This window comes from Silurus aristotelis (assembly GCF_946808225.1).
Source record: "Silurus aristotelis genome assembly, chromosome: 13".
Lineage (NCBI taxonomy): Eukaryota > Metazoa > Chordata > Actinopteri > Siluriformes > Siluridae > Silurus > Silurus aristotelis.
Window position 1 is genome coordinate 22,011,308 of NC_139586.1, and position 21,614 is coordinate 22,032,921.

The 21,614-nt window shown below is 39.8% G+C and overlaps 1 protein-coding gene across 1 annotated transcript; it reads right to left on the reverse strand.

Annotated features, from left to right (window-relative positions):
- Nucleotides 1-3,581: 3,581 nt before the first annotated feature.
- On the reverse strand, nucleotides 3,582-19,966 carry hykk.2 (hydroxylysine kinase, tandem duplicate 2). The gene is made up of 6 exons (XM_083559333.1): nucleotides 19,768-19,966; nucleotides 8,698-9,006; nucleotides 7,418-7,560; nucleotides 6,924-7,104; nucleotides 5,899-6,749; nucleotides 3,582-4,999 (listed from the first exon to the last, which is right to left on the reverse strand). The coding sequence occupies exons 2-5, from the start codon at nucleotides 9,002-9,004 to the stop codon at nucleotides 6,271-6,273; spliced, it is 1,110 nt and encodes a 369-aa protein (XP_083415459.1). The 5' UTR covers nucleotides 9,005-9,006; nucleotides 19,768-19,966; the 3' UTR covers nucleotides 3,582-4,999; nucleotides 5,899-6,270.
- Nucleotides 19,967-21,614: the final 1,648 nt, after the last annotated feature.

Below are 21,614 nucleotides of genomic sequence, written 5' to 3' on the forward strand. Positions count from 1 at the left end.
ACACACACACACACACACACACACACACACACACACACACACACACACACTGTTAATTAAATTCCTTGAACTTGCCGGTGGTACTGATTAACTCTGTAATCATTTCCCAATCAACTCTTGTTTTAGGAGACTAAGTAAAATGAGAACTCTCATCACACACACACACACACACACACACACACACACACACACACACACACACACACACACACACACACACACACACACACACACACCAGACACACACACACACACATTATAATTTAATTTCATTTATGAATCAGATTCTCAACCTCACTGATCAATAAATTAGTATTTGACAAAAAAAAATATTGTCTGTTTTATATGCAATACTGATGCAGGAAATTAGAGATGATAAAAATATGACATTTCTAGCAGAAAAAAAAATTCATTACATTAATTTAGCTATTATGGGCAAATCATAAGTAATAAAAAAACTAATAATTACCAAACAAACAAACAAAAACAGATAAACAGATAAACAAATAAACTTTTTCTAGATCTTCTTTCAATGCAGTGACGATAATTTGTAGCAGAAGATAAAAAAATATATATGGCATAAAATTAATAGTGTGGTGTCACTTAAATCCTTTACATTTATGCCGAAAATTGCAATATCGTTGTCACTAGAGTGCTTTAGTGGAGTAAAGAAAACTGCTGTATACAGTAGGTAGCTGAGAGACTGAGCCAAACATCAACATCATATAAACTGTATGAAGGCTTTTATTTACTGCCTCAGACTTCCACTGTAAAAAGAAGAGGTCAAAAAAATAGAAGGAGAAAATAGTCATATTCCAAAACGTTTTTTTTTTTTTTTTTGATGAAATGATGAATAATAATAATAATAATAATAATAATAATAATCGATCCCTTAGAGAGGGAAACGGTGCAGACAAGTCACAGCTAAACATATTAAGAAAATACAATGAAGTATAATTCTTCACATACTGCATCAGTGTGATATACAGCAAGTGTTAGTGTAAGCGTTCCTCAGTGATACAGGAACAGGAGTGTGTTTCAGGGTCATTAAACTGTTTAATACACCATAAACTCTGCACTCTGGTACAAATCCTTGTTTAAATTCATACTGTATGTAATTTAATCCGAAGTTCCCGGTCTGAGAGGATCTGCGTTTAGCGTTACTATAACGACAAGAAAGGTCTGAATGCTAAAATAGTGTTAATTGAACATATTTTATGCCATTGGCTGAGTTTAAAAGGTGTCAGGCACAGTAACATGTTTCACTTAGACATGTGAGAGGAAAATTCATAAAGACATAAAACTCTGCTGAATCTGATACAATTAGTTAAAATACAATAATATGGCAAAAATCAAACATAATGTCTTGTGTTTTATACCTGTAAGATCATTTTAAATAAAAAAAGAAAGCACTAGACCTTATTTGTCTATTTTTTTAGTAAAGATATGTTTGAATCTCAAACGTCAGATGTACAAAATCATTCTGATCTTTTTCCTACTGTGTGTATGCTCATAAACACCAATCAGCTATTTGCAGCCTCTTCATAGGAGCCCTGAGTGACATTAAGTTGTCAAAATAATAAAAATAAAACAAAACAACAACTAAAATACAACGCTCACAGAGAGCTGAAAAATAACAAAATGATAAATAAACAGTGGAAGAGTGCCACCTAAAGGCAAGATCTGCAAAACCATCTGGTAATGCAGCTCAGCCACTGCAGTGCAGTCCCAGCCTCCCTGGTCAGGGACGCGCACCGGAGAAGAAGCAGGGTGATCCCTGACATCTGGGAAGGTGTGTGAAGATTTTTGCTCATTCAGTCACAAGGCATTAGTACAGTCAGCTACTGATGTAGGTGAGGTGAGGAGGCTTGGGGTGCATTCAGCATTTCAATTTATCCCAAAAGTGTTCAATAGGGTCGGCGTCAGAGCTCTATAGCATTTCGAAAGATCTTCCACTGAATCTCATATCTCTATGGAACTATTTTTGTGCACAGGGACATTGGAAGGCTGGAACAGATTTGGGTCTCCTTGTTCAACTTAAGTTTATGCTTCTACATTCAAAGACTTCCTACACAATTGTGTGCCTTCAACTTTGTGGTAATATTTTGGGAAAGAACCAAATATGGCTGAAAAAGGTGTCAGGTGCCACAATGATTTACATAAAGAAAAGTATTGTGACACCTGACACCTTTTCCAGCCATATGTGGTTCTTTCCCAAAATATTACCACAAAGTTGAAGGCCCACAATTGTGTAGGAAGTTTTTGAATGTAGAAGCATAAACTTAAGTTGATTCTAAAATTGATTCTGCTCTCAATTCAATGGATTATTTATAACAATTACTTGAATTTAGAGCAAACTTGATGATAATTCTACAATTTGTAGTTGATCAAATTCAGGTTGGACAGCACTGTAGGAAAAAAATGTTTTTCTAACTGGATTTTCAGCAACACCGCATGGTTGTAAATGCTCTGTTAAAGATTTGCAGATACATTTCTACTCATCCAGAATGGTGGTTAATTTTCTATGACCGGTCTGAACTCTCATGAATGAAACTAATTAAACACCAATCAGTATGGAATAAACAGTGCAGCTTGTCAGAGGAAATCAGAGGAATAAAAACACTCCTGTGTGTCTGTGTGTACCACGCTCTCATTATCACAGTCTCGACCTCATCTAGGTAATGAGCTCACACACACACTCACAACCGAGACACCAGGAGTCGATTTCGCACACTCAACAATTAGGCGTACAACCTATACACACACATACATGCTGTTCTTTCTGGTCCTTTAGAGGACCGTGTTGCCAGGTTACAGAGTTGAGCTTTTTTACTTCATGAAACTGTGCTATGCATCACTGAATTGAAATATTCCACAGAAATCAGTTAATTCAGTTAAATTGTAGTTAAAGAGTAAACACTCTAGATGAACACTCTACGCTAATTTCTCTCCACTGCTTCTCTTTCTCTTCCCATCCTGAGGCATCCTGGGGTTTGGCCAGCTCCAGTCACATCCCACCTCATGAAGATTATGAACCTTTAAAGAAATAGATGCGGAACTTGCAAACTTCCCGTACCACCCAGAGACGTACCAGTGCCAGCTGGATCCCACTTCATGAGTGGAGTTTTGACATTGGACCTCCTGGAGTGTTTAAAGGCTCTGGTATGGAGAAGCTGGTGTTGGATCTGTGATGATCGCAAATGTTGAGGTGTTTTACGAGTTGCTCAGTAGCTCCTAGTTTTATAACAATCATGACTGTATAAGACTGTAGAAAGAACATTACTCATAATCTTACACTCCAGTACTCGTGTTAGTTCTCTCTCTCCAGTGTTCTGTATTGTTGAAAGATTTATGATCACACTCTTGATGTCACCCAAATGAGGATGGGATCCCCTTTTGAGTCTGGTTTCTCTCAAGGTTTCTTCCTCATAACATCTATGGGAGTTTTTCCTTGCCACAGTCACCACGGCTGCTCATCAGGGATAAATACACACCATTCACCTTGACTGTTGATTTCTGTAAAGCTGCTTTAAGACAATGTCTGTTGTGAAAAGCGCTATAGAAATAAACTTGACTTGACATACAGTTATTAATGTTTATTTCAGAAGATTAAAAAAGTTTTTCTCAGTTGCTTTGGAGAGTTTCTCAGATTAGAAATGAAATACTTCAAACTATTTGTTCAACCTCTGCATCATGTAGTCACTTTTGCACATCATAAAAGCAATTTCTCATTTTTTTAAAAAAAATTAGCAAATGCTTTGGTACATTAATTTAATTGATTGCGTACAATTGTTTGATGTTTCCTTCATTATCAATTGTGTATATCATGTTGATCAAAATATATTATACTTGTTCTCACCTGAATAGTCTTAACCCCCAAAACGTCCAGTCATTAGTTCACTGCATAAGTCATTGAATGCTAAATGGTTAAACCAGATGTCAGAATCTGTCAAGCTTCTCTTCTTCACATTTTTATTCAACTTTTTTTTGTAAATGTGTTTTGAATTGAAGAATTGTGCAGATAAATCAGATAAATATTCACTAATGAAGTTAAGTGTACGGCATCAGATCAACCAATGATCAACTAGTTCTGTAAAATTGGTCAATGGTTGAATCTTGTAAACCCTCTATTGATGATCATATACAAACAGGGCAAAACACAGAGTGCCAATTTCTGAAATGAACAACCAGAAAATGAATGAACACCAGCACAGTACAGTAAAAGTGTAAATCCTGTCTGATTTCTTGCATTCAAAATCCAATATACAGAAATGTGCACATTTGTGTTGTTAGAATCAATATATGCCATACAGAAGCAATTGTGCATTTTCACTTATTGTAATCCAAACTGTAGTTTACATCAGGAAATAATGAAACATACTGACAACATGACTAAAAATTTTGACGATCTTGTTTGTGAACAATGACAAACGGACTTGTCATTCTGATGGCAAGGAGATGTTGATCGACACAAATACTTACTTGAGAGATGAATTAAGGTGCAAAGTTTTTGCAAGTATTCTATTGTGTGTTGGTGTTTGTACAAATTGTTTTGAGAAATGCATTTACTGGTTTGCAATATTAACAATGATTCAAAAAATGCTAAAAAGCAGCTTGAAGCATCACACAAATTCACTCTACCATACCATCACCTGCTCACCCTGACTCAAATACACCTATAAAATAGGGTGTGTGCCAAGCTGTGTGTGATTAATGTTAGCAACCAAACATAAAAAGTTAATACCTAGTCCCTTCCTGGCCGCCATACACTATATGGACTAAAGTTTGTTTAGAACTGACAATAAGATTTATTTGTGCACATTTCCCATTCAGTCCCCATTGTTATAATTACTTCCTCTCACTAATTAAATTCTGAAAAGATGTTCCACTGGATTTTTGGAGTGGGCTTGTGGACATTTGTGCATTTTGTCAGAAGGTTCAGGTTATAGGATCCAAGGCAGATGTAAAGAGAGCAGGGGAGAAAAGCGCACGTGCAGAGCTGAATCGGGAAGCCGACTCAGAGAGCCGATTCAGGGAGCTGATTCAGGGAGCCAATTCGGAAACCGGAGCGCGTTCAGCGCGAGCAGAGCAGAGCCGGACCAGGAACCGGAGCGCGTTCAGCGTGAGCAGAGCAGAGCCGAGCCGGAACCCGGAGCAAGTTCAGTGCGAGCAGAGCAGAGCCGATAAGCTGAGGTGCGAGTCGGGAAAACAGGACAGAAACAGGTCAGAAACAAAAGACAAACAAAACAGAGATACGCTAGAGAGTGATCAGGGCAAGCCTAAAGACAATCTGGCACTGTCTGGAGGATTCTGGCATCCTTATAAGCGTTAGAAAATTAGACGCCAATTCCGTGCAGCTGGTTGGGTGGGGGCGTTTCCTCTGTGATGCCGGAAGTGCTCAAGCGGGCTGACAGTACCCCCCCGTCGTTTAGCCGATTGGAGGTACTCAAGGTTGCGATGATCAGTCCAGACCAAAAAGGGGACCTCCGCACCCTCCAACCAATAGCGCCATTCCTCCAAGGCCAGTTTGACGGCAAGGAGCTCCCTCTCACCCACTGGGTAGTTACGTTCCAAGGAGCTAAGGCACCTGGAAAAAAAGGCGCAAGGATGCAGGCGGTTATCCTCAGGGCAGACCTGGGAGAGCACCGCCCCTACTCCTACGTCAGAGGCGTCGACTTCAACCACGAATTGTCGGGCTGGGTCAAGAAAGATGAGGATGGGTGCCTAATCGCTGCTTAAGTTCAAGAAATGCCTCCTCAGCCTCGGGGCCCTAAAAGAACGAGTGAAAGGAAGACGTCAGGAGGTGGAGGGGCGCCGCCACCTAACTATATGAAGCGGCGATAAAAATTGGTGAAACCCAGGAACCTCTGTAGTTGGCGGCAGGAGGTGGGGGTTGGCCAGTCCCGGAAATGACCCCAGTCATTTCTAACGTTATGGGGTTCAGTTTTTTGGCTTGAAGTTTGTGAAACCAGGAAAAACCCAGGAAAAATCCATATATTAGCCGCGTCGTTGTTTAAGCCACGGGGTTCAAAACGTGGGGAAAACGTAGCGGCTTATAGTCCGAAAAATACGCTAATTGTATGTAAAGTCATGTGTCTCAAAGGTATTGTCCATATAGTGTATCTACTGTTTGATCTAACTAAATCCGTGTTACTCAATTCCATCTTAAACATGATGTGTGACTGCAGTCTTGATTAGTTTATAGCTAGCAGGTACAGGTTAAGCATTAGTGCAATTGGCTAAAGTTGTGTTTGCTTAGATGAGCAATTATTATTTCGGTTTTAGGGTATGGGGTAAGGGCTTATCAGCAATCAACATTGAGATATTCGCAGCACCACCGAACCACACTTTCTCCACTGTCTCTTTCCCTTTTTCCCACAGAAGCTGTAGGTGTCTGTTTCCTTTTTTTGCCGTGGTCATCAGGTACTCTTCATTTTCTGGCTGCTCTAGAACCGCAGAACGTGCGTACACCAGCGACTGAGAAAACCGACTCAGCACCAGCGTATACAAAGAGTCTTTCTCATCAGAGTTTAGAGGAACCACGCTCTCAAACCCTGCTATCACCGGGCCGCCCACTTCAAGCGGATAGGGGCTCTCGATCATCATGTACATGATTGCGATCGCCAGCTCAAACACAAAATAACCACTGCTCATATCGCCAAAGTCCAGAATCCCGCTGATCTTGTAACGGTAAGGCCCATCCCGCTGTAGGAGGATGTTGTGATCATTCATATCACCATGATTTATACCTGCAACAACCCAAAATTGTTGATTACATCATCATTCATTAGAAAGTAGATGCTGTGTTGAAATATTCCTAAATTAATAACTATAAATCAATAAAAAAGCAGCTAGCTAGTAATCTTTTGTAAAAATGAGTATCAGGTATCAGGTACTTATTTACTAGCTAAACTGAGACTCACACTTGCGGAAGGAGGGGAGTTTTGGTACTACTCGCTTTTGGTACTGATTAATAACTCCTCTAACGATGAGCTGCATCGGATCTCCGTCCATCACAGAGAGATAATCATTAATCATAGGAACACAGGACAAACTCCAGATGAAGTTCTCTCGCTGAAGAACCCTGAGGTTCTCATGCTCCATCTTCACAAAAAAAAAAACCATACACATATAAAACAACATTTAATATATTGTCATTTATTAATACATGATGATGGGAGTCTTAATCATTTGTATTTTTTTTGTACTTGTGTATAATTAGTTTATTTAGTTTAATTAGTGCTAAAAATGTATTTTATTAAAGAATTGTAATGTGTCATGTGCAAATATTCTATACAAATAATAATAATTTAATTATAATCTTAACACTAGATTATGTGATTCATTCATCATTTTGTCCTCATGCACTTCAGAATCTGTATATACAGATACAAAATAAATGCAGTGTACATCTCACCTGCAGTAAAACCTGGTTCAGCATGGCAGCCGTTTTCCCCAGTTCATACAGTATCTGTGGTGTGCAGGTGATTTTGGCCACTGGAGTTCCCGGCAGGTACGTTAACAAACGCACCAGATATTTCTGCAGGCCATATCCGCAATCTAGTAATCAATCAGATTAGAGAACATTTAACCATTACACATCTACAGAGAAACAAAATGTCTGTGTGTAACAATACATCAACACTACTGTTCAATAACATACATTTCAAATCCTGCTGATGTCAAAGCCATGCATGGTTAGAAGACCAAATATTGACTATGTTCTAAGTAAGGGAGGAAAGTTGTCAATTTCTAAGCAGGTTTTGGTGCATGTGTACACTCTTTCTGGGTGATAGAGGAGATCTGAATAATTAATCAGACTTAATTAGGGAAGTAATAATAATAAAAAAAAAGGTAGAGGACAACCAAGACTCACTATAATATTGTTCACTAATAACTTTAATGGTTTAGGGAATAGAGGACCTGTAAAATTTTAATGGTTTCAGGGTTAAGCTGTAAAATTTGGGGTGTGGTGTGTATGGTTTAGAGTATGGAGTAAAGGGCAAAGGGTTTGGGTATAGGGGTGAAGGGATAATGGTGTAAGGATTCTGGTAAGGGGTAAAGGGTGTGGGGTTTAGGATCCAGGCTATGGTGTTACGGATGCAGTGTTGAAGGTATAGGGTTTAGAGTTAGGACTAAAGGGCAAAGGGTTGGTGTATTGGGTGAAAGGTGTAGAGTATAGAGTGAAGAGCACAAGGTATAGGGTTTCTGATATGGGGTAAACGTTGGGGTTAGGGTTTAAGATCCAGGATATGGGTTAGTAGGTTTAATAAGGATCTAAGATTTACGGTTTGGGGGGAAGGGTTTAGGGTTTGGAGTGTAGGACAAAGGTTAAAGTGTGTATAGTTTAGGGTATGGAGTAAAGGGCATATATTAAAGGGTGTAGGGTTTAGGCTATGGAGTTCATGTAAGAGACGTATATTATTGTACGTTGTAAGTCTTTACAGTCAAGTTTTAAGATACTGTGTTCATTGCCCAACACCACAATGAAGTAAAAAGCCTCACCCACCAATCAGAACACCCAGAGCTGAACAGGGTTTACTTACTTATGGAAAAATTGTGTGGTTTCTGACAGTGGAACAGTCGGTCTGATGTCAAAAAGATTGACACACCTTCAGACTAATCAGCACACCGAGTTGAGAAACATCAACAGGAAGCTGTGACTGTGTTCAGCAAGTCAGAATGTGTATGTCTTACCGATCTCCTCCAAAGTCATCATCTCCCCTGCGACACTGCATAGTGCCGTCTGAGCCGGAAGTCCGTTCTGCTGCAGGAAGTTCATGCTGTGTGTCTGCAGCTCAAGCAGTTGGATGTTCTTACTGTCCGTAGAGTTCATGACCTTCAGCACAAACTCACCAGCGTTCACACACACGACGTGAAAGTTCTGATCATCGTAACTGGGCAGAGGACGTATGGAGGATACAGTTAACCCAAAAAGACTTGCAGTGATTTCTGTCACCTGAGAGAGGCTCAGGTTCGGCTTGGACTCTTTCTTTATTGACATCACTGTAATAGGAACAACATGAGAAAACATTCATTTCTATGTGGATGAAACAAAATCTGTATATATACAGTGCATTTGGAAAGTATTCACAGTGCTTCCCCTTTTCCACATTTTATTATGTTACAGCCTTATTCTTTTGTGTTTTATGTACAGCTTCAACAATTTCTCTTAAAAGAAGAAAATCCTGAAAGTTCTGCATATCGAGGGAGTGAATGAATGAAGCAATGAAGACATTTGCTAAATGCTGAAATAAGTAGAACAGTTAAGTAGAGCAAGATTTTAGAAAATGTGATATTAAATGTAAAACACACACACACTTATATACACATCTGTATTACCCAAATGGGGTCTAACAAACTTAAACAATTACATTTTTCCATCTATTTAATTTTGTTTAAGCAATTTAACTTGTGCCAATTAAATCGATAACATTAGGCATTTTATTTACAATTGTTTTATAAATGTAAACTGTTGATGTTCACAAATAATAAACTGTGTTTTAAAAAATGACAAGCAGTTTTGTCGTTTACACCCCTTACATACATACATACATACATACATACATACATACATACATACATACATACATAAATACATACATACATACATACACACATACACACCATTTTAAGGATGTAAACAATAACAAACTCTTTGTAATGATACTGCGCATGTCCTCTATTAAAGCATTTCCGGTGGCGCCGTTTTTTTAAATCACGGATCTGTTAAAACAAAATAAGTAACAAATTCTATTCAAGTTTAGTTAAAACAGGAGTTAAGATATTTATAAAAGCTAAAATTAGATGATTACGTGGAATTGCCGAACCCCTTAAATTAGACATTAAGGCGACACCTTTTTACTCATAACATTAAACGATTAACTGAAGTACCGTATCCAGATGTGTATTCTGATCTGGTTGAGACCGAGAAAGAAGCGGTAAAAACTTGTGGAGTCTGGATGCCTACAATGGCTTCCTTAGCAGATAATGATAAATCAAATTGCAAACTGAATACTATTAAATTGTAGAGGGTGAAATTCTTCTTCTTCTTCTTCTTTCGGCTTCTCCCATTAGGGGTCGCCACAGCGGATCATCCGTCTCCATACCACCCTGTCCTCTATATCTGCCTCTTTTACACCAACTACCTGCATGTCTTCCCTCACCACATCCATGAACCTCCTCCTTGGCCTTCCTCTTTTCCTCCTACCTGGTGGCTCCATCTTCAGCATTTTTCTACCAATATAATTCATGTCCCTTCTCTGCACATGTCCAAACCATCTCAATCTCGCCTGGATTGGAGAGTCTTTTCTCCAATACACATTATCTTCTGTGTAGGAGATGCAACCTGAAGGAGATTGGAGACTGTAAGGTGTCCCCCGCCAACACCTTACAGTCTCCAATCTCCTTCAGGTTGCATCTCCTACACAGAAGATAATCCACCTGTGTGCACCTTCCTCCACTCTTATACGTCACCCTATGATCCTCCTTCTTCTTAAAATACGTGTTCACCACTGCCATTTCCATCCTTTTAGCAAAATCTACCACTATCTGCCCTTCCACATTCCTCTCCTTAAAACCATACCTATCCCATTACCTCCTCATCACCTCTGTTCCCTTCACCTACATGCCCATTAAAGTCTGCCCCAATCACCAATCGTTCTTTCCTAGGTACGCCATCTACCACTTCATCTAATTCACTCCAGAATCTTTCTTTCTCCTCCATCTCACAGCCAACTTGTGGAGCATAGGCACTGATGACATTTATCATCATCCCTTCAACTTCCACCTTCACGATCATCACCCTATCAGAAACTCTCTTCACCTCCACTACACTCTTACTGTACGCTTCCTTCAGAATCACCCCTACACCATTTCTCTTCCCATCCACACCATGATAAAACAGTTTAAACCCACCTCCAATGTTCCTGGCCTTACTCCCTTTCCACTTGGTCTCCTGAACACACAACACATCTACCTTTCTCCTCTCCATTATATCAGCTATCTCTCTCCCTTTACCCGTCATAGTACCAACATTTAAAGTACCAACCCGAACCTCTACTCTCCTACACTGCTCCTTTTCCTGCCGTCTCTGTAGACGTCTTCCTCCTCTCCTACTCCTCCTTCGGCCAACAGTAGCCCAATTTCCACCGGTACCCTGTCGGCTAACGATACCTGTGGCGGTCGTTGTTAACCCGGGCCTCGACCGATCCGGTATGAAATTCTCATTTGTGATCCGCATATTTGATTTGGCACATGTTTTACGCTGGATGCCCTTCCTAACGCAACCCTCCCCATTTACCCTGGCTTGGGACCGGCACTAAGAGTACACTGGCTTGTGCCCCCCTAATGTATGTGTTTCACCTCTTGATGTTTAAAAAGCAAATGTTGCTCTCCGGAGCTCCTTATTGGTGTCCGAATGTTTGTGTTTAGATTTGGGTAAAGTGTGAAGCCATGTTGCTGTGATCCTTGTTGTGGTGGAACAGTATGTGATAGATGGGAAGATCGGATCATTTTAGTGAATTAGTTCTTTGAATCTCGTTCATCAAAATAAATCTTTTTTTTGTTGTTATTATTTTGTTCCTTTGATGAAATAATATAAAATGTCCCATTTTCAGTAAGCAGATTCCCCAACACCTCTACATATATAAACTCTGACTATAGTTCCAATAATAAAAATAATGACAATGCAAGGACAAATTATGATAAACAGAATAAGTAGCTCACCTATAATATCTTCTCGTTTTTCACGTGATTACCATTATATATATTGTAACAATAATGTCAAGATTCAGACCAAAAAAACCCTGATCTATTGCATAGTGTAGCGTCTATGGGAGTCACGTGATAAAAGAACAAACGACTCGGACTAGAAGAGTCGAAAGGTCAACTTTTCAGTTATTTTTCCTGCTTGGCTCATTGTGTGACTACTAGGGCTGGGACGATTCACTAATCTGGCGATTCAATACTATCCCGATACTTTTGTGCCGATTCAATACATATTGCGATTCTGTAGCTATTGTGATTCATTGTTTAAATTGTGATTTTTGTTTGCTTAATAAAAGATTAGACAATGGCAAATACTTCATCATACCCTTAAAAAGACTGTATATGAGTTATATTAACAAAAATAATGCATCACATCTTTCTGAATTTTTATTTCAGGAGCATACACATACATAGTGCATAGTGCATAAAGAACCTTGAAGCATAAAACTTTTCAAGTACCAAAAACTTGAATATAATATTTAAATGTGCAACAAATAACTAAAAACAATACTCTCTGAAATAAAATTAAAGTGCCGTTAAACTGTTCCAATGTCCAACTCAGTCAAGGTGCTAATATACTTCTCTCTCTTCCTCACCTCAGGTGAGAGCTATTATGGCATCTCGTTGAAAAGTCTGTTATAAGTTTGTGCACAGGGAGCTCCAGTAACTTTAGTTTTTCCTGCAAAACATGAAGTCCTGCAGCACTTCTATGGAAATATCCAGTAATACGTCGTACTCATCCGAGTAACTTCACGACAGCGGGCAGCTTCAGTGCGCGCTGTGGGGCCAGATTATGAGTGTGCGCGTAGCACTTAATATGGAGAAAGCCGGTTAATTGGGCAGCGATAACCATATTAGACACATTGTCTGTGACTAAAGCAGGATCTTTATCCGTTAAACAATTCTCAAAGAGGTTTGCTCCACTGACTTTTAATAGTTTTGCTTTCTCGCACCAGCTTAAAACGGATACGACGTCATCCAATACTGACAACGACAAAATACGTTTCGCCCTCTGTTGGAATAAAAGCGATAACATCATCCCACCACCTCTCTGAAAAAGTAAAATAATTAAATATATATCGATTCTGAGGTAGACAAATCGATCTCAAATTCGTTTTAAAAAGAATCGCGATAGTTTGGTGAATCGATTTTTTTCTCCCACCCCTAGTGACTACTCACATTAAAGTCACATTAAAGACTTGCTAAGAACGAACAAATCGTTCATGAAGAACCCATCACTAGTGTGTGAGAAGGTTTGAATGTATGGGTGCGATAAGCAGTACTGTGATTTTTTTTTTTACAGTATCCAGTACATTCTGTACTCAGTTTAAGAAATTTTAATTTGACTCCTATTTGCTAGTGCAATAAACTGTTAGCCGGGATTTTTATATCTATTTAATACATTGAATTGCAACATACCTAAATTATTTTAGATTGGGTGTACAGTCAATCACAATAATTTGCGATTTCAGAACTCGCGGCTCGGAATATTTGCGGGTTCTCATTTGGAACCTGAATAACAGCAAGTTGCGGATTATCTTAAAATTCGTGTGAATCCGCAGCGGAACCGAATGTCCAGGAACGTTAGAAATAACATTTTAATCTATCAATTTGGTCAAATACTGTAAACTATTACGTTTATAAAGTGAAATAATGTCTAGATGTATTTACCAAGGTACCATAGGGGCTGCGTTCAAAATTCACGGATTTTCAGAACTCGTCTTAGAACGTAACCCCCGCGAGTTTCGAGGGACCACTGAATTACTATCAAAAGTTAAGTCAATTCTACTACTTCTGTATACCTATTTGTATCTGTGAATAACTTTAAGTTTAATGGATTTAAATGAATCTGTTTTGTACTGACCACGCCCCCTCCACCTCACACTAGTCAGCCGTTTCAAAGTAAGGCTGCGCCATGATATCTTGCAGTTGCATGTGATTTTAAATTGAATTTCTTAGAGTTTTTGGGTAAGTAGTTAGAATTAAATATTTGAGTCAGTTTTTGTTTGTATTTTCCACCAAGAGGCTGTTTGTAAAAACCGAAAAACAGTTCAATGTTTAAAGTAGTGTTTAAATTTTTTTGCTTGTGCGTGGGTCCCGCTTTTACACCTAACAGACGAATTCGGCAGACATAGTTTCTCATGACACCATCTGTTAGTGTGGTTCATTGTCTTTTTCTTCATTAAAAAGATGTTTGTGAATAATAAAAAAAAACCATTGGTTTTAAACAATTTTGGATATTTTATCCGTTAACCTGCAAAATTTCGAGCTCCCGTGCAGCCGACACAATCGCACTTTGAACGGAGAGTTCAGTGTCTGTTTGGGCGTCTGTTTATTGTTCTTGTTTTTTTCCGATCAAGAGACTGAATGTGAACATAGAAAACTAGGTTTTCTAATTCGCTTGCAGCGTAAACTGACCTGATAAACTTCTTCTTTTTCTTCTTTCGGCTGCTCCCATTAGTCCTCTACCACCCTGTCCTCTACATCTGCCTCTTTTACACCAACTACCTGCATGTCTTCCCTCACCACATCCCTGAACCTCCTCCTTGGCCTTCCTCTTTTCCTCCTACCTGGTGGCTCCATCCTCAGTATTCTTCTACCAATATAATTCATGTCCCTCCTCTGCACATGTCCAAACCATCTCCCTCACCTTGTCACCAAAACATCCTACATGCGCTGTCCCTCTAATAAACTCATTTCTAATCTTGTCCATCCTCATCACTCCCAACGAAAACCTTAACATCTTCAGCTCTGCTACCTCCAGCTCCACCTCCTGTCTTCTACTCAATGCCACTGTCTCTAATCCATACAACATCGCAGGTCTCACCACAGTCCTATAAACTTTCCCTTTCATTCTTGCAGATACCCTACTATCACAAATCACTCCTGACACTCTTCTCCACCCACTCCACCCTGCCTGCACTCTTTTCTTTACTTCTCTAACACACTCTCCATTACTTTGCACTGTTGACCCCAGGTACCTGAACTCCTCCACCTTCTCCACCTCTTCTCCCTGCAACTGCACCACTCCACTGCCCTCCCTCTCATTCACACACATGTACTCTGTCTTACTCCTACTGACTTTCATTCCCCTTCTCTCCAGCGGATATCTCCACCTCTCCAGGCTCTTCTCAACCTGCTCACTACTCTCACCACAAATCACAATATCATCCGCAAACATCATAGTCCAGGGAGACTCCTGTCTGACCTCGTCCGTCAACCTGTCCATCACCACTGCAAACAGGAAAGGGCTCAGGGCCGATCCTTGATGTAGTCCAACCTTCACCTTGAACCAGTCTGTCGTTCCTACTGCACACTTCACTGCTGTCACACTGTCCTCATACATGTCCTGCACCACCCTCACATACTTCTCTGACACACCTGACTTCCTCATACAGTACCACAGCTCCTCTCTCGGCACCCTGTCGTACGCTTTCTCTAAATCCACAAATACACAATGCAATTCCTTCTGTCCTTCTCTATACTTCTCTATCAACATCCTCAAAGCAAATAAGGCATCTGTGGTGCTCTTCCTCGGCATACTGTTGCTTACAGATGGTCACCTCTTCCCTCAGCCTGGCTTCTACTAATCTTTCCCATAACTTCATGGTGTGACTGATCAATTTAATTCCCCTGTAGTTACTGCAGGTCTGCACATCTCCCTTATGCTTAAAGATGGGTACCAGCACACTCCTTCTCCATTCCTCAGGCATCCTCCCACCTTCCAGAATCTTGTTAAACAATCTGGTTAAAAACTCCACTGCCATCTCTCCTAAACATCTCCACGCTTCTACAGGTATGTCATCTGGTCCAACCGACTTTCCACTCTTCATCCGCTTAATCGCTGCTCTCACTTCCTCCTTACTAATCCTATCTACATCCTGCTTTACCAACTCCACATCATCCAACCTTCTCTCTCTCTCTGATTTTCCTCATTCATTAGCTGCTTTACTGCTTTAACTTGCAGCACATCCTTACCAGCTCGGTCTCTCTGCCTGGCCAATCAGTATAAATCCTTTTCTCCTTCCTTAGTGTCCAACCTCTCATACAGCTCCTCATATGCCTTTTCCTTGGCTTTTGCCACATCCCTCTTTACCTGCTGCCGCATCTCCTTGTACTTCTGCCTACTTTTCTCATCACTCTGTCTATCCCACTTCTGTTTTGCCAACCTCTTTCTCCTTAAGCTCTCCTGCACTTCCTCATTCCACCACCACGTCTCCCTGTCTTGCTTTCTATTTCCAGATGTCACACCAAGTACTTTTCTAGCTGCCTCCCTCATCACTCCTGCAGTAGTTGCCCAATCATCCAGCACCTCTTTACCACCACCGAGCCCCTGTCTGACCTCTTCCCTGAACCTCACACTACAATCTTCCTCCTTTAGTTTCCACCATCTTATTCTTCTTTCAGTCCTCACTCTCCTCCTCTTCTTCTTCGCCTCCAAAACCATCCTACAGACCACCATCCGATGTTGTCTAGCTACACTGCCCCCTGCCAACACCATACAGTCTCCAATCTCCTTCAGGTTGCATCTCCTGCATAGCACATAGTTCACCTGTGTGCACCTTCCTCCACTCTTATACGTCACCCTATGATCCTTCTTCTTCTTAAAATAAGTGTTCACCAATGCCATTTTCATCCTTTTAGCAAAATCTACCACCATCTTCTCTTTCACATTCCTCTCCTTACAACCATACCTACCCATCACCTCCTCATCACCTCTGTTCCCTTCACCTACATACCCATTAAAGTCTGCCCCAATCACCAATCGTTCTTTCCTAGGTACACCATCTACCACTTCATCTAATTCACTCCAAAATCTTTCCTTTTCCTCCATCTCACAGCCAACTTGTGGAGCATAGGCACTGATGACATTTATCATCATCCCTTCAACTTCCACCTTCACGATCATCACCCTATCAGAAACTCTTTTCACCTCCACTACACTCTTATTGTACTCTTCCATCAGAATCACCCCTACACCATTTCTCTTTCCATCCACACCATGATAAAACAGTTTAAACCCACCTTCAATGTTCCTGGCCTTACTTCCTTGGTCTTACTCCCACTTGGTCTCCTGAACACACACAACATATCTACCTTTCTCCTCTCCATCATATTAGCTACCTCTCTCCCTTTACCCGTCATAGTACCAACATTTAAAGTACCAACCCGAACCTCCACTCTCCTACACTGCTCCTTTCCCTGCCGTCTCTGTAGACGTCTTCCCCCTTTCCTTCTCCTCCTTCGGCCAACAGTAGCCCAATTTCCACCGGTACCCTGTCGGCTAACGATACCTGTGGCGGTCGTTGTTAACCCGGGCCTTGACCGATCCGGTATGAAATTCTCATATGTGATCCGCATATTTAATTTGGCACATGTTTTACGCTGGATGCCCTTCCTAACGCAACCCTCCCCATTTACCCGGGCTTGGGACCGGCACTAAGAGTGCACTGGCTTGTGCATCCATAATGGCTGGGTTGGAAGCGAATTTAAACTAAAGTTATACATTTCTAATGTTATGTACATGTACATTTTAGTTGACAAAACAGCATTAAATAACTGCCATGGTAACGTCATCTTGTCGGCCTGTTTCTTTCTTTGTTAGAATGTCATTTAAAAATGGACTAAACCTCTCCTGACTGTGAGTCTTTTGGAAGGTAATTTAGTAATGTAGCTGGACAACCTGCATCAGGCCTTCCGTCCGTCCGTCCGTCCGACCTATATTTATATAAGACCTAACATCTACCAGGTAAAACCTAGGTGCTGAACAAAGTGCAAGAGGCCATGTGCAAAATAGTAATAAAATTTAAATTAAAAACATAAAAGTAGTCAAATTTACAATATCATAAAAAAAAGGAAGGAAATTGTAAGAACTTAAAATAGAAGAGAAATAAAATAAGCATTAAAACACAACAATTTAAAGAAAAGTTAAGAAGCAGAAGACTAAGCACACCCTCTACTACACAACAAAGGCTTTGGTAAATAAGTGAGTCTTTAGTTTAGCTCTAAAAGTAGAGATTTCCCTTTCAGAGGTTGAATCATTAGGGTGGGACATCCAAAGCTTAGGAGCCGATCTTGAGAAGGTGAGGTCACTTCACCATTTAGATCTTGTTCTAAATGGCTTCGAGCAAGACATGATTGGAGGACCTGAGAGTTCGTCCATGGGTGCGCAGATGGATAAGTTCATTTAAATAGGTTGGGGCCGTACCAGACAGAGATTTGAAAACAAATAATAGTCTTGGAACTATCCGAAGTTTTTGAAAAACACTTTCCATTTTGTCCAGCAGGTATTTCTTTAACCTGGAAAATTTGACTTCTTTTTAAAGGTGTGAAAAAGACAAGGGCAAACTTGTTTTAAACCTGTTCCTTCACGTTTGTATTTTGAAATTAAAAGTTAAGTAGAAAAAAAATTATAATTCCTTTGTTGTTTGCTTGCTTTTGTATATAATTTAATGCAAGTAAAAAGTGGAGTAATTTGACAACAAGATACAGCATTTAGTCTATTCAACTGAAAATAATGGTAAAAACAAATCTAAAATTGTTTAAGTAAACTTAACCCATCAGGGCTTAGAGTGTATTTTTACGCTCTTGTCATGTTGGATCAGTGCCACAGGGTCATTTCTGAAAGCCCACACTGCCCTGGAACAGATGTCCAAATAATGTACAGTTCAACATGGTGTAGAGCAGTGGTCCCCCACCCCCCGGCAACTCACTGGTGGACAGTCGTGACCCATATCGGTTCACAGCTGGCGTTATGAATGCTTCTCCAGTGATCAAATTGCATACTTCATTCCTGCTGGAGAATGACTGGCATGAACGTTTGTTTCATCAGCCTTCTGCTGCATTTACATCAGCCTTTCGCTGCAGCTTTCAGGCATAAATGTTAAATAACCTGCTAATAAAGCATTGGTAGCTTACTGGTTAAATCCCTGCCTGAGCCCCACTGAGCAAGGCCCTTAACCTCTCCACTGCTCAGTTGTATAAACGAGACAAATGTAATTTGTTCTGCTGAAATGCTGTAAATGTTGGCCCAGAAAATGTTGTTGTCCATATTTGTGTTTATTATTTTCTTCAAAGTCTGACTAACCAAAGTAGAGGATCTATGTTGTTATCAAAGGAATTAGAGTAAAAGCTGACACAGCTCTAATGAGCAGGCTTCAATGCTTTCCTTCAAAGTTACATTTATGGCCTTTGGCTGAAGACTATAAGCCCTTATCTCAAACATACACCTGAGCAGATATGGGTTAAGGGCCTTGCTCAGAAGATGCCCAGGAGAGGCAGCTTAGTGTGGCTGTGATTTGAACTCACAAACTTCAGATCCAAAGTCCAATCAATGCCTTAACCACTAAGCTACTGTAGCACCTAATCAGTCGTTGGACAAAAGTCAGATTTTTGGATGAAAGCCACCACCAGGATGATTAGTACTTCTTCAGAAACACAAGCAAAAAATAAAATAAAAACTTGTTTATTTCCAATCAAAAGTTAGACATAATCTCAAGGTCACCCTGGTCACTCTAGTCCCAGGCTGAATGTGGACTGGGGGATCACAGGACGTCTCTTTGGGACTCATTTGAACTTCTTTACTCCTAGACTTCCAGAGTCCTTCAGTATTCTCTAATCCCACAGTTAATCATTTATTCAATCTAGAATAATATCGTAGCACATTTTAAAGAATGAGATGTTTATATGCTTTGTGTGTGTGTGTGTGTGTGTGTGTGTGTGTGTGTGTGTGTGTGTGTGTGTGTGTGTGGTTTACACTTCTGTCTTTGCTTTTCACTATTGAATGCACACTTTTTATTATTAATATTATAAACAGTTAATAAAACAGAGAGACACACAATCTGAACAGAAAGCGCAATGTGATCAAAAGAGAGAAATATGTAATACATCAAAACACATATCACGAACTTTCTCAAAACGAATAAAGTTTGAGGGAGCGCGCACAGTTCACATTAAAAGTTGTACTTTCTAATATAAATATACAAAAACATGTCTTACCTCCAACTGAAAGTAAAGTGTGTGAGACATGTGATCACGTTATATAATTTGCAAATGCTGTGTGTGAGCGGGTGGAATTGCTGTATAAAATGGCTTGCCGAAATTCTGCAAAAAAGAGTTGGGTTGCCAAGTCGGAAGTTTCAACTCGACGTGGTCATGCGCACGCGCAAACACCCCTAAACATGCACTCTCCATTGCAGCACACTATAGATATAATGAACATATTAAGACAGGGTTGTGCTGCACTGCGAGTCCATTTATCAGCTTAATTTGCTTCAATTTTAAGGAGGTAAATAAATAAACATATAAACAAACGAAATCTTTTTTTAAAAAATACCATTAGGATGGAAATAGTAACACAATAAAAGCTTCTTGACCTTTACTTTGTGTTGTGCTGCACTGAGAGTCCATTCTTCAGATTTATTTACTGCAAATTTAAGTAAGTATATAAGTAAGTGAACAAACAGTACTATGAAGATGGCACATAGCTAAACTGGTTTGATCCAGTGATGGGCCACACAAACCACTTTCACTTTCACTTTGCCCAAATACAGACTGGACCAGGTCTGGTTGCCAGAACTTGGGCCACATATGGCCCATGGCATAGCCATATCTCAGCCAAATCTATGAATACAGCTGGCCCTATTTTGGTCCCATAGGACCAAATAAGTTGGTTCCACCTGTTCCACCTGTCTAGCCACTTTATACACACCCTTGGCCCAGATGAAAAATGCCTGAACAACAACAGTATTCTGAAACAAATATTTATTTCTTTACAATAAACAATTCAAACAAAACATTTTACATTTTAACAAACAAACAAAAAAAAGCTTAAATGTCAATGCGATGTTTTAACATCTCTTGAACATGTATGTTTCAGTTCATGAACAAGTCACAAGATTGTTAACCACAGGTTTGTACTCTCCTGATGCTCTTTTCTTTCCATCCTCTCTCTCCTGCCACCATCCCAATACAAATAAAGACAGATATAGCCATCTTTTAATGGTGAAATAGAAATTCTTTATCTGTGGCCACAGACGTTAGGTGATTACACCTTACACCCACTGAAACATACATGTAACATTTTACTTTCTGATGATGTTAACTCATACTTACTTTATAATCCAAAAAAGCAATGTCAAACTTAATATATAAAAAAAATGTCAATTGTCACTTTGTGCGCTTTGGATGCTGCATCAATATCTTCAGGATGCAACATACCATCTGAATGGTAAGACATCACGCAATTCACAATTGTACAACAAACCAAATACGCACATTGCCAACTTTATAGAAACCGTGTCTATTCCCTGTGTAGAAAGATAAAGAAATAAATACACAAGATCCATAAATACTCTTATGGAAATTGTCAAATAAGCAAACACAAAAAAATGTTGGACTTCTAAACCTTTAGACATGCCATTGGATCATAAACCCTTAAACCCCTCAAGTTGGCGGTTATCTAACCCCTCATTAAGAAATCATAAATAGATAAATAAATTAATAGTCATATGACAATAGCAATGTATTTACTGCAATTTTAAGTAAGTTCCCAAACAAACAAAAATATCAAACAAAACATAAATGTTATAAACACTAGCATGATGGCATTATTTACCCTAAAATAAAAAAATGAGACATTTCAAATTCGAATCCATGACATGCATACACAGGAGTGGTTTCTGGTAGGTATGTCCATTCCCATATTTCCACCATGGAAAAAATAGATCTACTCTCTGGCAGTATTCAGACACGTGGCCATGTGGCTTCTCTGCTGTCATCTGGAAAACATACTGCACACCCTTCAGACATCCCGGCGCTTGCTGTCACAGTAAACTATGAAAAGC

Coding starts and splice junctions, on each gene's coding strand:
- hykk.2 (XM_083559333.1), bottom strand. CDS start 9,004: ATGTCAATAAAGAAAGAGTCCAAGCCGAACCTGAGCCTCTCTCAGGTG. Junction 7,561..8,697: donor GATGACTTTGGAGGAGATCG/GTAAGACATACA, acceptor ATTGATTACTAG/ATTGCGGATATGGCCTGCAG. Junction 7,105..7,417: donor TGAACCAGGTTTTACTGCAG/GTGAGATGTACA, acceptor TTTTTTGTGAAG/ATGGAGCATGAGAACCTCAG.